Source organism: Lynx rufus, unplaced genomic scaffold (genome assembly GCF_022079265.1).
Source record: "Lynx rufus isolate CCGP_SWC_20201006 ecotype Redwood Valley unplaced genomic scaffold, mLynRuf1.p SCAF_9, whole genome shotgun sequence".
NCBI lineage: Eukaryota > Metazoa > Chordata > Mammalia > Carnivora > Felidae > Lynx > Lynx rufus.
This window is the reverse complement of record NW_025814897.1, coordinates 111,475,894-111,487,676: the sequence shown is the minus strand read 5'-3', so window position 1 is coordinate 111,487,676 and position 11,783 is coordinate 111,475,894. Positions and strand designations below refer to the sequence as shown.

The window sequence follows — 11,783 nt, the reverse complement described above, 5'->3', positions numbered from 1 at the left end:
TGAGAGTAAGCTCATCGACACATGCCCGTGTAAGTGAGGCCCTGGACAGGGCTGGAAAGATACACAGCCGACTTCAGCATCCCCTTTGGGGACTGGCACGGTGCTTAAGGAAACTTCAGCCCCATTTGTAATGTTTAAATATTTCAGTAGGAGAGATTATGTATTATTCACTTAAGGAAAAAAAATCTACCTTAATTTTGATCCGAACAAGTCAGACTGGCCTGAGGGCCTCAGTTTCTCCCTGTGAGCCTGGCGCTGAGGACCCCGGGAGCTTCCCCGGCCCTCACCCCGCCCCCCGCCCCGCCTCCGACCTCCCACCCCGCAGCAGCCGGCCCCGCCCCCTCCTGACGCCCCCGCAGCTCGGCTCCGCCCCCGCAGTGGCCCCGCCCACCGCTGCCCCGCCCCGTTCCCAGTCCCAACCGCCAACGGCCACGGGCACGTGAGGGGCCCGCCCGCCCCGCCCCGCATCCTGGATCCGCGCTCCCGCAGCCCCCGCGGCCCCAGGTGCGTCCCCCTGAAGAGGCCTGAGCCCGCGCCCCCTCCGACAACTGAAACGTCAGCCGACATCGATATCCCCGCGGTCCCCGGGCCCGGCCTAGGGGTCTGCAGGAGGGGAGAGGGACCGTGGGTCCCCTAGTCAGGGCCTCGGAGACCGCGGGGCCCCTCCCGGGTCAGCCCCACGGGGACGGGGGTACCTCTCTCGGGCCAGGCCCTCAGGGACGGGGGTACCTCTCCTGGGTCAGCCCCTCGGGGACGGGGGGACCTCTCTCGGGCCAGGCCCTCGGGGACGGGGGTACCTCTCCCGGGTCAGCCCCTCGGGGACGGGGGGGACCTCTCTAGGGTCAGCCCCTCGGGGATGGAGGGACCTCTCCCTGGTCAGGCCCTCAGGGAGAGGGGGATCTCTCTCGGGTCAGCCCCTCGGGGACGGGGGGGGGGGGGGGAGGGGACCTCTCTAGGGTCAGCCCCTCGGGGATGGAGGGACCTCTCCCTGGTTAGGCCCTTGGGGACAGGGGGATCTCTCTCGGGTCAGGCCCTCGGGAACGGGGGGACCTCTCTCGGGTCAGCCCCTCGGGGATGGAGGGACCTCTCCCTGGTCAGGCCCTCGGGGAGAGGGGGATCTCTCTCGGGTCAGCCCCTCAGGGATGGTGGTACCTCTCCTGGGTCAGCGCCTTGGGGACTGGGGTACCTCTCCCGGGTCAGCCCCTCGGGGACGGGGGTACCTGTCGGGTCAGACCCTTGGGGACGGGTGGGACCCCTCCCCAGTCAGCCCCTCGGGGATGGAGGGACCTCTTCCTGGTCAGGCCCTCGGGGACGGGGGGGGGGTACCTCTCGGGTCAGCCCCTTGGGGACAGAGGGACCCCTCCCCGGTCAGGCCCTCAGGGACAGGGGGGAGGAGGGACCTCTCTCGAGTCAGCCCCTTGGGGACCTTTCTCGGGTCAGGCCCTTAGGGATGGGGGGACCTCTCCCGGGTCAGGCCCTGGGTGGGGGATGGAGGGACCCCCGGGGTCAGGGCGGGGCCGCACCCCCCTCACCTGGCCATGTGTGTGCAGGTGCTTGGCTCCCGGCCGGATTGCGCGCGGCGAGGGGTGCAGGGCGACGCCCGGCCCGAGGTCCCCTCAGCAGACATGGAGGAGGCCCCTCTGCTTGGCGGGATGTCCAGTCCCGAGGAGATGGTGACAGACCTTTTCAGCGCAGACAGTCCGTTTGTTTCCGAAAACCTCACCCTGAGAGCCCCGGTGGTGGTGAAGCACGAGGAGGGCGAGTTCCACATGTTTAAAGACGCGTACCTGAGCCCCGCGGACCCCACGGAGCCCCTCCTGCACGCGTTCAGCCCCCCGCTGCAGGCGGACTGTGAGACCCAGGGCAGAGCGGAGCTGGAGGGGGGCGACCACGCCCAGGAGATGCTGGCGGAGTACCCCGGCCTCCCCGACCTCAGCCCTCTGGAAGACGCCGTCCTGCCCGTGGCCCCGCAGCCCCAGGCCTACAACGTCCACTTCCTGTCCTCCCTGCTGGCCCCGCACAGGAGTCCCGCCGTCCTGCCCCTGGGCGCCTGGGCCAGGGAAGGAGCCGCCCACCCCGGTGTCCGGGTGATTCCAGTAAGACCCATGTGGGAAAAAGGCTCGGGACCTCTGTCACCCTGTCCCAGACAGAGTGACACTGGCCGTCCCAAGACCCCCCCCCCCCCAAGCCTTTCGTAGCATCCCCGGTTGGATTCACGCCTTCCAACTGAGCGCCCCACTCTGGAAGCCGGGTGGCGGCTCCCCAGCGAGCCATTCTACCTGGAGGAGAATCGGGTCCTGGGGCCCTGGTTCCAAGGTGGGCTCACGCTGCAGAGAGCACAGGGCAGCAGAGGGAAGGAGCCAGGAAGCGCGTCGTCCTGGGCCCTGTTGCTGTCACTGGCTTTAGGAAAGGGGCCCCTGTTGACGTTAGTGTTAATAGTGCCTGTGAAAAGTGCAGTGTGGTTGAGTTTTCATGGAGTCGTGGAATCAAAATGTGAGAGCTGCTTTCTGCTGCTAAGGGGCTGTTCCTCGGGCACATGTAACACGAATCCCAGTTTACGTAAACTCCCGCTAATTGTCAGCCGACCGCCCCCTTTTAGAACCACTGGTGATTTCTGCTTTGTTCTCGCCGAAAGGAAACAAGTCAGTTTTTAAAGGCAACGAAGGATCCCGAGGAAATGTGTGCTGCCCCCTAAAGGGACATAGTTTGGAAAGTCACTGTGTTCTCGGCAAATTTTAGGAAGAATCCTCATGGTTTTGGAATACCGAAATCTGATGGCAATTTCTTTAACCACTGAGTCTTTTTTTTTAAATGTTTTTATTTTATTTATTTTTTTATTCTTGAGTGAGAGACAGAGTGTGAGTGGGGAAAGGGCAGAGAGAGAGAGGGAGACACTGAATCGGAAGCAGGCTCCAGGCTCCGAGCTGTCGGCACAGAGCCCTAAGTGGGGCTCGAACTCACGGACCGCGAGATCATGACCTGAGCCGAGGTCGGACGTGTAACCGACTGAGCCGCCCGGGCTCCCCATGAGTCTTTTTGGTTTTTAAATTGCATTGATTTTCAGTGGTACCCCTGGCATTTCGCCCCCTCTCTGGTGGTGGTGCCCCGTGCCACTGAATGGGCAGCTGTTACCGCGCGTGGCTTGGAGACACGGTTGGCAGTTCCCCCTGACCTCAGTGTTTCTTGTTAGTGATCGTCCTGCCACGCAGTCAGGAGAGCACTACTGTGTAATTGTAAGTTTGGCTGTAAATGCGTTCTCAACATTACTGAAGCATCAGTGGGGATTGCGGGCGTCTCGAGAAAAAACAAAACAAAGTAGTCAACTGAAACATTAAATACAACCTGATGAGCACGCTCTAAGAACGGGGAGAAAGGGGCAGCCTTTGAGGCCATTTTGAGGGAGGTCCCACAGGGCTGTCAGCTCCTTTACAGGGTGGGGGGCCGTCCAGCAGCTCCAGGGGCACCCCAGCCAGCCGGGAAGTCCTTACGACGTGTGTTTGAAACAGCATGAGCGCCACCTCGAAATCACAGCTCCACACCCGGGGTACCTCAGTTGAGGGCAGATGGTCTCAGTCCTCCAGGTCCTTACTCCCCAGCGACGCTGGTCAGATGGCTCATCGCACCCCCCCCCACCCCCTCACCCCTTGCCCCCCATAGGGAGAATGACAGTGAGGGGCAGAAGGAAAGGGAAGGGCTCTCTTTACTTTAAAAAACGTAACTTCCACAGAGAATTTTCCGTATTATGCCGCCATGAACCCCTGTGTCCACGGTGTGATCTCTAGAATAAAAATTGCTTTTTTTAGGTGGAAATAAAGGAAGCCGGTGGCGCAGTTGTAAGTAACAACCCAGAGGAGGCAACTTTTCAGAACGCTCTTGGCCCCGAACCCTGTCACACGTTTGAGTCATCCCAGGAAGCAGAGGAGGCCGCCAGCTGCTCTCTCAAGAAAGACTCTAACCCAATGGTAACGATGCCAAAGAAATGTGTCTAACGGGATCTTAAACGTTTGACTCCGAGCGTCGCCGAGTCAACAGGAGTCGTTGATTTCATCCTGTTTACTTGTCGACCCCGCCTTTTTGGCTGTCTCGTGTCGCGGAAGAGGGACGTAATTAGGACCTTGCTAGGGCTCCGTTCGTCTCCAAGATCCTCCTTGCCCGGGTCGTAGCAGACCAAAGGTCGGGGCGTTGCCGTGTTGCCAAGGAGGGTAACCGCAAGTCCCCTCGGCCAGTGCAGACCCGGGGGGGGGGCCCAGGGACCGAGGAGCCTGCAGAGCTCTGTGGTTGGGCGGGCGGTGCTGAGGTTCCGGGGTGGCTGGTTCCCTTCCTGCCTGCCCCCACGTTCCTAATAATGCCAAGTAATACTCGCGTGACTGTGGTTTATGCGCTGGTGTTACTTTGTATTTCCATTTGATCCTCCTGTCACCTCTGGAGGGGAGACGTAATTTTTATCTACGTCTCACGGTTCAGAAAACAGAGATGCTACACGGTGTGCTTGCCAGTGGTACATCTGGGACTCCAGGTCTCCGTGTGGTGAGGCCTCCGGAGGAGAGGGGAGCCCGAGGATCGGGGCCCGCCTGTTCCTCGAGCAAAGAGTCCAAGGAACCAGAGACAGAGATTGCCTTCTCCGTGGTGGCTCTTTATTCTGAGAAAGGAGGCCTAAGCTCTAAGGCACAGGCTTGAACTAGGAAACACTTGGAGATGAGCTCATCACAGACTCGGGCTTAGCGGGGCCCACACTAGCCCCTGCGTCTCTGTGGTTTTACTCAGGCCCACGCGTTCTGACAGCAGAGCTTTCCCAGGATGCCTGGACCAGGCGAGCAGGATGAGAACCTTCCAGCGCTGCCTGACGACCAAGTAGCCTGGGCACGCTCCTGGGGGGGACACGGCAGAGCCCGGGAGAGCCCGCTCTGGACGTTTCCCCCAGTTTTGTGCACCCGTGTGTGTGTGTGTGTGTGTGTGTGTGTGTGTGTGGCTAGGGCTCTATCCTCTGAATACAAATAAAATTCCAACCAAACATGAATACTGGCCTCTTAGCCCACGTCAGGGTGATCTAAGGGTTTGACCCAGCAATCAGCATTTGCAAGGCTCTACGTGCGTTATTCTGGCAACCTCAGTCCTTTATGCTTATTCAGGTTTTCCTATCTGGGAAACCCAAAGGAGACTTAAAGTCAGAAACCACAGCTTCTCTGGGTATCTGTGGTTTGACTGTCAGAATTAGAAGCTGTGCGTGGGCAGAAACCACGACTTCTCTTCCGTATTCACGCCGTAATGGCTTGGACGGGAGCGCACCCAGCGAGGACTCTGTGCTTTGCTTGACTTATGTCTTTGACTGACGGACTCACCTGGCTCGCTGAGGATTTGTCGGTGGTTCGAATCCAACTGGGTGACCTGAGAGTGCCAGTCAGGCCCAGGAAGACTGACGTGGCCTCTTCGAATCTTCGGCTTCTTGGATTAGCCTTTCTTTTTTAAATTTTTTATTTTTTTTTAATTAAAAAAAATTTTTTTTAACGTTCATTTATTTTTGAGACAGAGAGAGACAGAGCATGAGTGGGGATGGGGCAGAGAGAGAGGGAGACACAGAATCGGAAACAGGCTCCAGGCTCTGAGCGGTCAGCACAGAGTCCGACGCGGGGCTCGAACTCACGGACCGCGAGATCGTGACCTGAGCCGAAGTCGGGACACTTAACCGACCAAGCCACCCAGGCATCCCGGATTAGCCTTTCTAAATGGTGCTTGCAGGGAATAAGATAAATGAACATTAGGAAAAAAAACACACATGTACAAGAATGATAAATGTGTGTGTATAGCAGGGGAGAACAAGTCATAAAATTAAAGATTATCCTAAGGGTGTGACCAGCTCCAGAGATGAAGTCAGGGGGACAAAGTCTTTCTTACGGTTACCTGGACCTGAACGGGGCTGGCACTGGGCTCGTCACCACACTCTTCATTCGTGCTGACAGTGGGGCCCAAGGGTGGTGGAGGGAGCCCTGGTGCATGGTCGCCTGCTCTTGACCCTGACCCTCCGCGGGCAGGCACCCGTAGGGGAAGGCGTCCGCAGACTTCCAGCAGCACACCGGACACGTCTCACAACACGCTTCCGGGGGCGGGGGGCGGTGCCTCCAGAGAGCATGTTATCGTAGAGTCAGAACTCGAGAACAGATCTCTAGTTTGCCGTTTTCCATTAAAACTGAAATTCCGGATTGAAGTCACTTTCTCAGATTTAAGGTTCTCTAGGTTCCTATTACTGGATATCTTTTAAAAACGAAACCTGATCATTATTTCTCATTTTAGGTGATATGTCAGTTGAAAGGGGGCACACAAATGCTGTGTGTAGATAATTCTGGCACGAGAGAGCTAAAAGCACTTCATTTGGTTCCTCAGTATCCAGACCAAAATAATTACCTACAGTCAGGTACAGAGCAAACTCCTACGAAAATTGTGTCCTACGTCGTACGTAAGTTGTGAGTGAGTGTGTTTGGCTTTGGATGTAGAGTAAACGTGAAATAGGCAGTTAGGTTATGAAACGGGCAGCGTGGCAAGTCTCACAGCCCTTGTGGGTGAAGTAGGAATAGAAAACAAATCCTTGTAGACGAATTGATGTGCGCTGTGTTCTTGGGCGGTTACCCCCTCGTGTTGCTGGCTGCAGAGAGCTTTGGGGGTCCCAAGAGGCGACTGCTGTCACCGACGGGTGGGTGTGTCTACAGGGGACTGGGCGGAAATACCAAACTTCCCCACACTGGGTGGGGGCTGACTGTTCAGGTGGGGTATAAACCATACACATTTTAATGGGAACGTTTTCACGTGATGGATGAGAACTATGTCTGGGCTTTAATCACCGTGAGCTTTGAAATAACTATAGCCACTGCTGATTTCGCTGCCACTCACTCCAAAACATCTTTAAACGGGCATCACCATAATTAATGACCTATAAGTACTTGATTCTCCCCAAGTTGCTTATACATGATCAGAGAAAGAATAAATGACATCGCTTTAGGATTGGGTTTACAAAAGTTAGACACTCATTCTTGAGAACTGGGCCTCTCTGTGTGGATTATATACGTGATGGTTATTCTAAATCCGGAGTTAGCCAGAATGTTGTTACCCGATGTTTCACTGACCTTGCCAATGATTTATTTTTGTTTTATTTTTGTTGTTGTTGCAGTATAATTCACATACCATCTTATGCTAGTTTCGTGTGAATAACGTAGTGATTTGACATTTGTATGCACTGGGAACTGATCAACACAAGAAGTCTGATTACATCTGTTATCGCACAAAGTTGATACAATATGTTGACTCTGTTCCCCGTGATGCACCTGCCAATAATTTAAATCAGGAATAAATACAGATGTCATTTCGGTGGAACTTTGGAGTTCATGGCCAAAAGAAATATCACGACTCCTATCCCATCCTGTCTTTATTTAGGGACAGACAAAATGCCTTCATTTTGCTTTTCAAAAGACGTTTGCTTTTCAACGATACAGGATTGGGCTTGGGGTTTTGTCTTCTAGAAGCCCTTTGCTACGTGCCCACGGATTTTCTGGCTCCATTCCCTGTAGGTCAGAGAGGCGTCTGATCCTCTACACGGGCAGAGAGGGGTGCTTTCCTCATTCCCGTCCTTCTGGAACATGACAAAATCCTAATGCCCTTAGATCCACAGAAGGAGAGGGTTTATATAATGTTCTCCAAATCTGCTTCCTTGTCACATAATCGTAACCCCCCCGCCCCCATGCACATATTAAATACCCGCGTAAAATCAGTGCATCCTGTTACCAGAGTCTCAAGATAACGTCACTCAAAGGCCGCATAAGCCAGGAGCAAGAAATGTGTTCCCGTTGGTTAAGTGATGCAGGACGCTAAGACACATTTCTTCTTCCACCTGGACTCATGCACACAGAGATCTTCAGGGCTCTTAACGCCTGGGGAGTGTTTTTCGTAGCACCCTTAGACCAGAGAGATACTATCAGTGCCGGTAGTTAAAGAGTGTGGTCCAAATAGCCTTGTACGTATTTACATCCTAGCAAGAGAGTAGCCATTTGAAAAGAGAACGCACATAAATTGGAAGTAGTTCAACAGATGTCGTGTGTGTGTCCAACAGATGTCGCTGTGCTTCCTCTGAAAGTGTGACGACGCTGAGACTCCCTGCTGAGTTGGCTGTGGTACCTGAGGGCACCTTGGCACACAATTTGGGAACCTGGGCACTGGCAACAGAGGGGTGTGTGTGTGTGTGTGTGTGTGTGTGTGTGTCGAATATAGTCGACTATCCTTGGGAGCTTAAGTAGCTTTATGACCAAGACAAAGGGTGTGATAAGCAAACAAATAAAATAAAATACATTGACTCCAAAGGTTTTACAGAGTAAAAAACCAAATGGGATCAAGATAAGTTTAAATGATTTTGCACACGATAAATCCGTGATTCGTGATCATGTTTGTACTTTCTTCCATGTGCAAATGAAAAGAAACAATGCATGTTACCGATTAATTTTAATTGTCTTCCTTACAGATGTCCCTAAACCAATGACTACTTTAGTAGGAAGATTTTTGCCAGTCCCAGCAAAATTAAATCTCGTTACACAAGTGAGTCATTGTTTTAAATTTAAAAAAACACAGTTGGGCATTATTTTCTCCTAACATTTCAATTGTCGAGGTTGGACTTACTCAGGAAATAGAATTTATCCTCTGCCTTTACCAAGTACCCCGTACCTTCGCCGCTGGGTCAGACCCCGGGGGTCGGGAGGGAGTGGAGTGAGTTTGAGACACAGTTCTGTGCCCACCGTGGGGGCTGTCGTGCCCTTGCTACGGCCTCTAGACCGTCGCTGTGCCCGTCTGTTGAACTCGTCCTTTGTGGCCCAGCCACCCACCAGCACATGCTGCCCACTTGGGATAGAATATGCTTCAGTTTCCTTGGTGTAATGGAAATGCTTTTTTAAAGTTTAAAGTGCTTTTAGGGGGCACCTGGGGGGGCTCTGTCGGTTGAGCGTCCGACTTCGGCTCAGGCCACGATCTCGCGGTCCGTGGGTTCGAGCCCCGCGTCGGGCTCTGTGCTGACAGCTCAGAGCCTGGAGCCTGCTTCCGATTCTGTGTCTCCCTCTCTCTCTCTATGCCTGCCCCGCTCGTGCTCCGTCTCCCTCTGTCTCAAGAATAAATGAACGTTAAAAAAAAAAAATTAAAGGGAAGAAAAGAAAGCGTGTGACTCTGCCCCCTGCAGCTTACATTTTAGTGTGGGAGACAGACACCAGGCAGATGTAACGATTTATAACGGATGCTAGGAGAGCGGAGGATGGGCGTAGGGGAATGGAAGTCCGCTGGGGAGGAGGGCAGTCACGTTCGGCTCCACCGAGGTGACGGTCGAGCAAAAGCCTGAAAGAGAGGAGAGGGTGAGCCCTGTGACTATCACGTGGGAGAACTTTCCAGGAAAGCAGAACATCACGGCACAGGGTCATCCTGCTGTAGAGACAGGGAGGAGGTGGCCGTGGGGGGGCTGGGCTGGAGTGGGTAGAAAGAAGGTAGCGGAAGGGGACGGGGGGGGGGCGGAGATAAGGAAGGACAGGACCAGGGAGGGGCAGGGGCCGGGGAGCCGAAGCAGCGTCCCCGTCCCCTGATGGCCGTCAGCAGGGCTTGTGATGGGCTGGGTAAGGGAAGTAAGGGAAAGAGGAGGCAAGGGTCCCTGCGAGGTTTTCGGCCCGAACAAATGGAAAGACGGCGTTTCCACCAAGGGGCGAGGTGCACGTTTTGGGAGGGGGACCAGGAGCTGCGCTTGCCGCGTCGTGCAGGAGATGTCTGAGGCGCCCCAGGGACCGTGTTATGCAGGAGTCGTCCATGCGGGTCTGCAGGCCAGCGTGAGGAAGGGGAGGAAGGCCTGGGCTGGAGGGAAGGAGTCGCCGGGGTGGAGAAGGCACTCAAGGCCCCGAGACCAGAGGAGAGCGGTGAGGCAGTGGGCGTTTGTTGAGGGAGTAAATCGCTATTTCTCGAAAGATACGGGAGGCAGGAGGAGAGAGGACTGGTCCGTGCGGGAGATCCCGGGCCGTGATCCTCTGGGCGCCGGGTGCAGAGTCTCTGCTGACCCTGGACAGAGGCCTCCGGCCTCCTGGCGGCCCCCACGCCACCGGCCTTCCTGTCCTGTCTCGGCCCCTGTCTGTGCCCCTTTGGGCCACGGCCTCCTTTCTGACCACCTCCTCCCCATCTTTCCGTGGCTGTGTCCTTGTCCCCGCGTCGGCTGCCCTGACTTCTTATCCGGTGTGGACCTTGAGGCAATCATCTTAGCAACGCATTTGCGGCTTCTCTGCCAAACCCCAAGTCCGTGTGTGTATTTTGAAGGATTTTGTTTTGAAGGCCTCTCTACCCGCAACACGGGGCTCGAACCCACCAACCTAAGGTCCAGAGTCACATGCTCCCCTGACTGAGCCGGCCAGGCGCTCCCAGATTCTGTATATTTTTTGAAGCGCTTCGCTACTCAGTTCGCTGCGTGGACCAGAAGCCTGGGCATCATTTGGGAACTTGCCAGAAATGCAGGATCTCGGGCCCTGCCCCAGACTCACTGGCCCAGAATCTGCGGTTTAGCAAGGTCACGCCCTCACTCCCGGGTGGCCAGCCTTCGCTGACGAAGGTCACGGGTTCTGGCACAAAGTCACCCTAGATTTACCCCCCATGGGGCACTGAAGCTACCTCTTCTGTGCTTTGCTTTGGGGCTAAATAAGCAAAGGGGGGAAGAGAAATTGTGCCTGGTTTGTGCACAGAGTTGCCTCGATCCTGAGAATCGGGAAGTCCTTTCTCCGAAAGCATGCAAAACTTTGGGCCGCCACTGGGGACGCAGGCCTGACAGGTGTCTGGGTGACAGGAAAGGGATAGTTTCAGGAACTTGTGAGCACGTCCCTCCTGGCAATCGAGCGAGGAGGGCAGAGCCCCAGGTGGAAGAGAGGGGCTCTGGGGGAGGTTCCCCGGAGGACGGGGGCTTTGTGCTGAAGAAGGTGGGACCCGGGGTGGCTTCTCAGTGTCTTCAAGCCCCACAGCCAGTGGTGACGGTTTAACAAGAGGCAAAAGAGAGAAAACGAGGATGAATAAAGCATTTGCTTCTCTAAGATTGTACTTTTTTTTTTTTAAAGGTGTATTTGTTTAAGGAGTCTACACCCAAGGTGGGGCTCGAACTCACAACCCCGAGATCAGGAGTCACATGTTCCACCGACTGAGCCAGCCAGACGCCCCACCAGACCGTCCTTTTTATAGAAAGCTTAATTTTTAATTGCAAGTTGTCAGGGGAGGAAGGGACAAGGATAGGCTCCTGAGGTGTGATATATACAAATCATCTCAAAACCTAAATGTGTGCAGAACTTGACTTTTCCGTGGGCTTCTGAGAAGAGAGTGAGGTCACTGCTGACTTTGCCGCCCTTTCCTTTCCCCCGGAACACCCTCTGTGAGCCACGCTAAGGAGGCGCAGAGAGAAGGGTGAATGACAGCAGATGAAGGCAAAGGGCGTGGAGGGTGCGAGGCTGTGACGTTGTGTCTGGATTTGTTGAAACTGACTCTATAGATGAAAAACTAATGGTTGATAAGACTTCGGATGCCAAGATCTCTTATGTTATACTAAGAATGTAATCAAAATTAACAGCTCCAGCTTACGGAAGCTTTGCAATTGAATTTATTTCACAGTTCGCAGTCCTAAAAGCGAAAAAGCTGTCCGTGTCAGTGTCCCCGGCCAGCCGGCCGATGGCTGTCCCCTGTGTGGGGGTGCAGGACCCGGGCAGCCGTGGCTGTGCGCCACCCCAGAGCCCCCTGGTCCGCACAGGCAG

At 55.0% G+C, this 11,783-nt stretch overlaps 1 protein-coding gene across 1 annotated transcript in view; it reads left to right on the top strand.

Moving 5' to 3' along the window:
- The first annotated feature begins 1,582 nt into the window (after window positions 1-1,582).
- Window positions 1,583-11,783, top strand: part of TESMIN (testis expressed metallothionein like protein) — a 35,247-nt gene continuing 25,046 nt past the window's right edge. Inside the window, exons 1-4 of the mRNA XM_047072403.1 lie at window positions 1,583-2,096; window positions 3,804-3,962; window positions 6,289-6,409; window positions 8,501-8,574. Of these exons, the coding sequence (XP_046928359.1) occupies window positions 1,626-2,096; window positions 3,804-3,962; window positions 6,289-6,409; window positions 8,501-8,574 (825 nt within the window). The 5' untranslated portion in view covers window positions 1,583-1,625. The remainder of the gene's footprint in view (window positions 2,097-3,803; window positions 3,963-6,288; window positions 6,410-8,500; window positions 8,575-11,783) is intronic.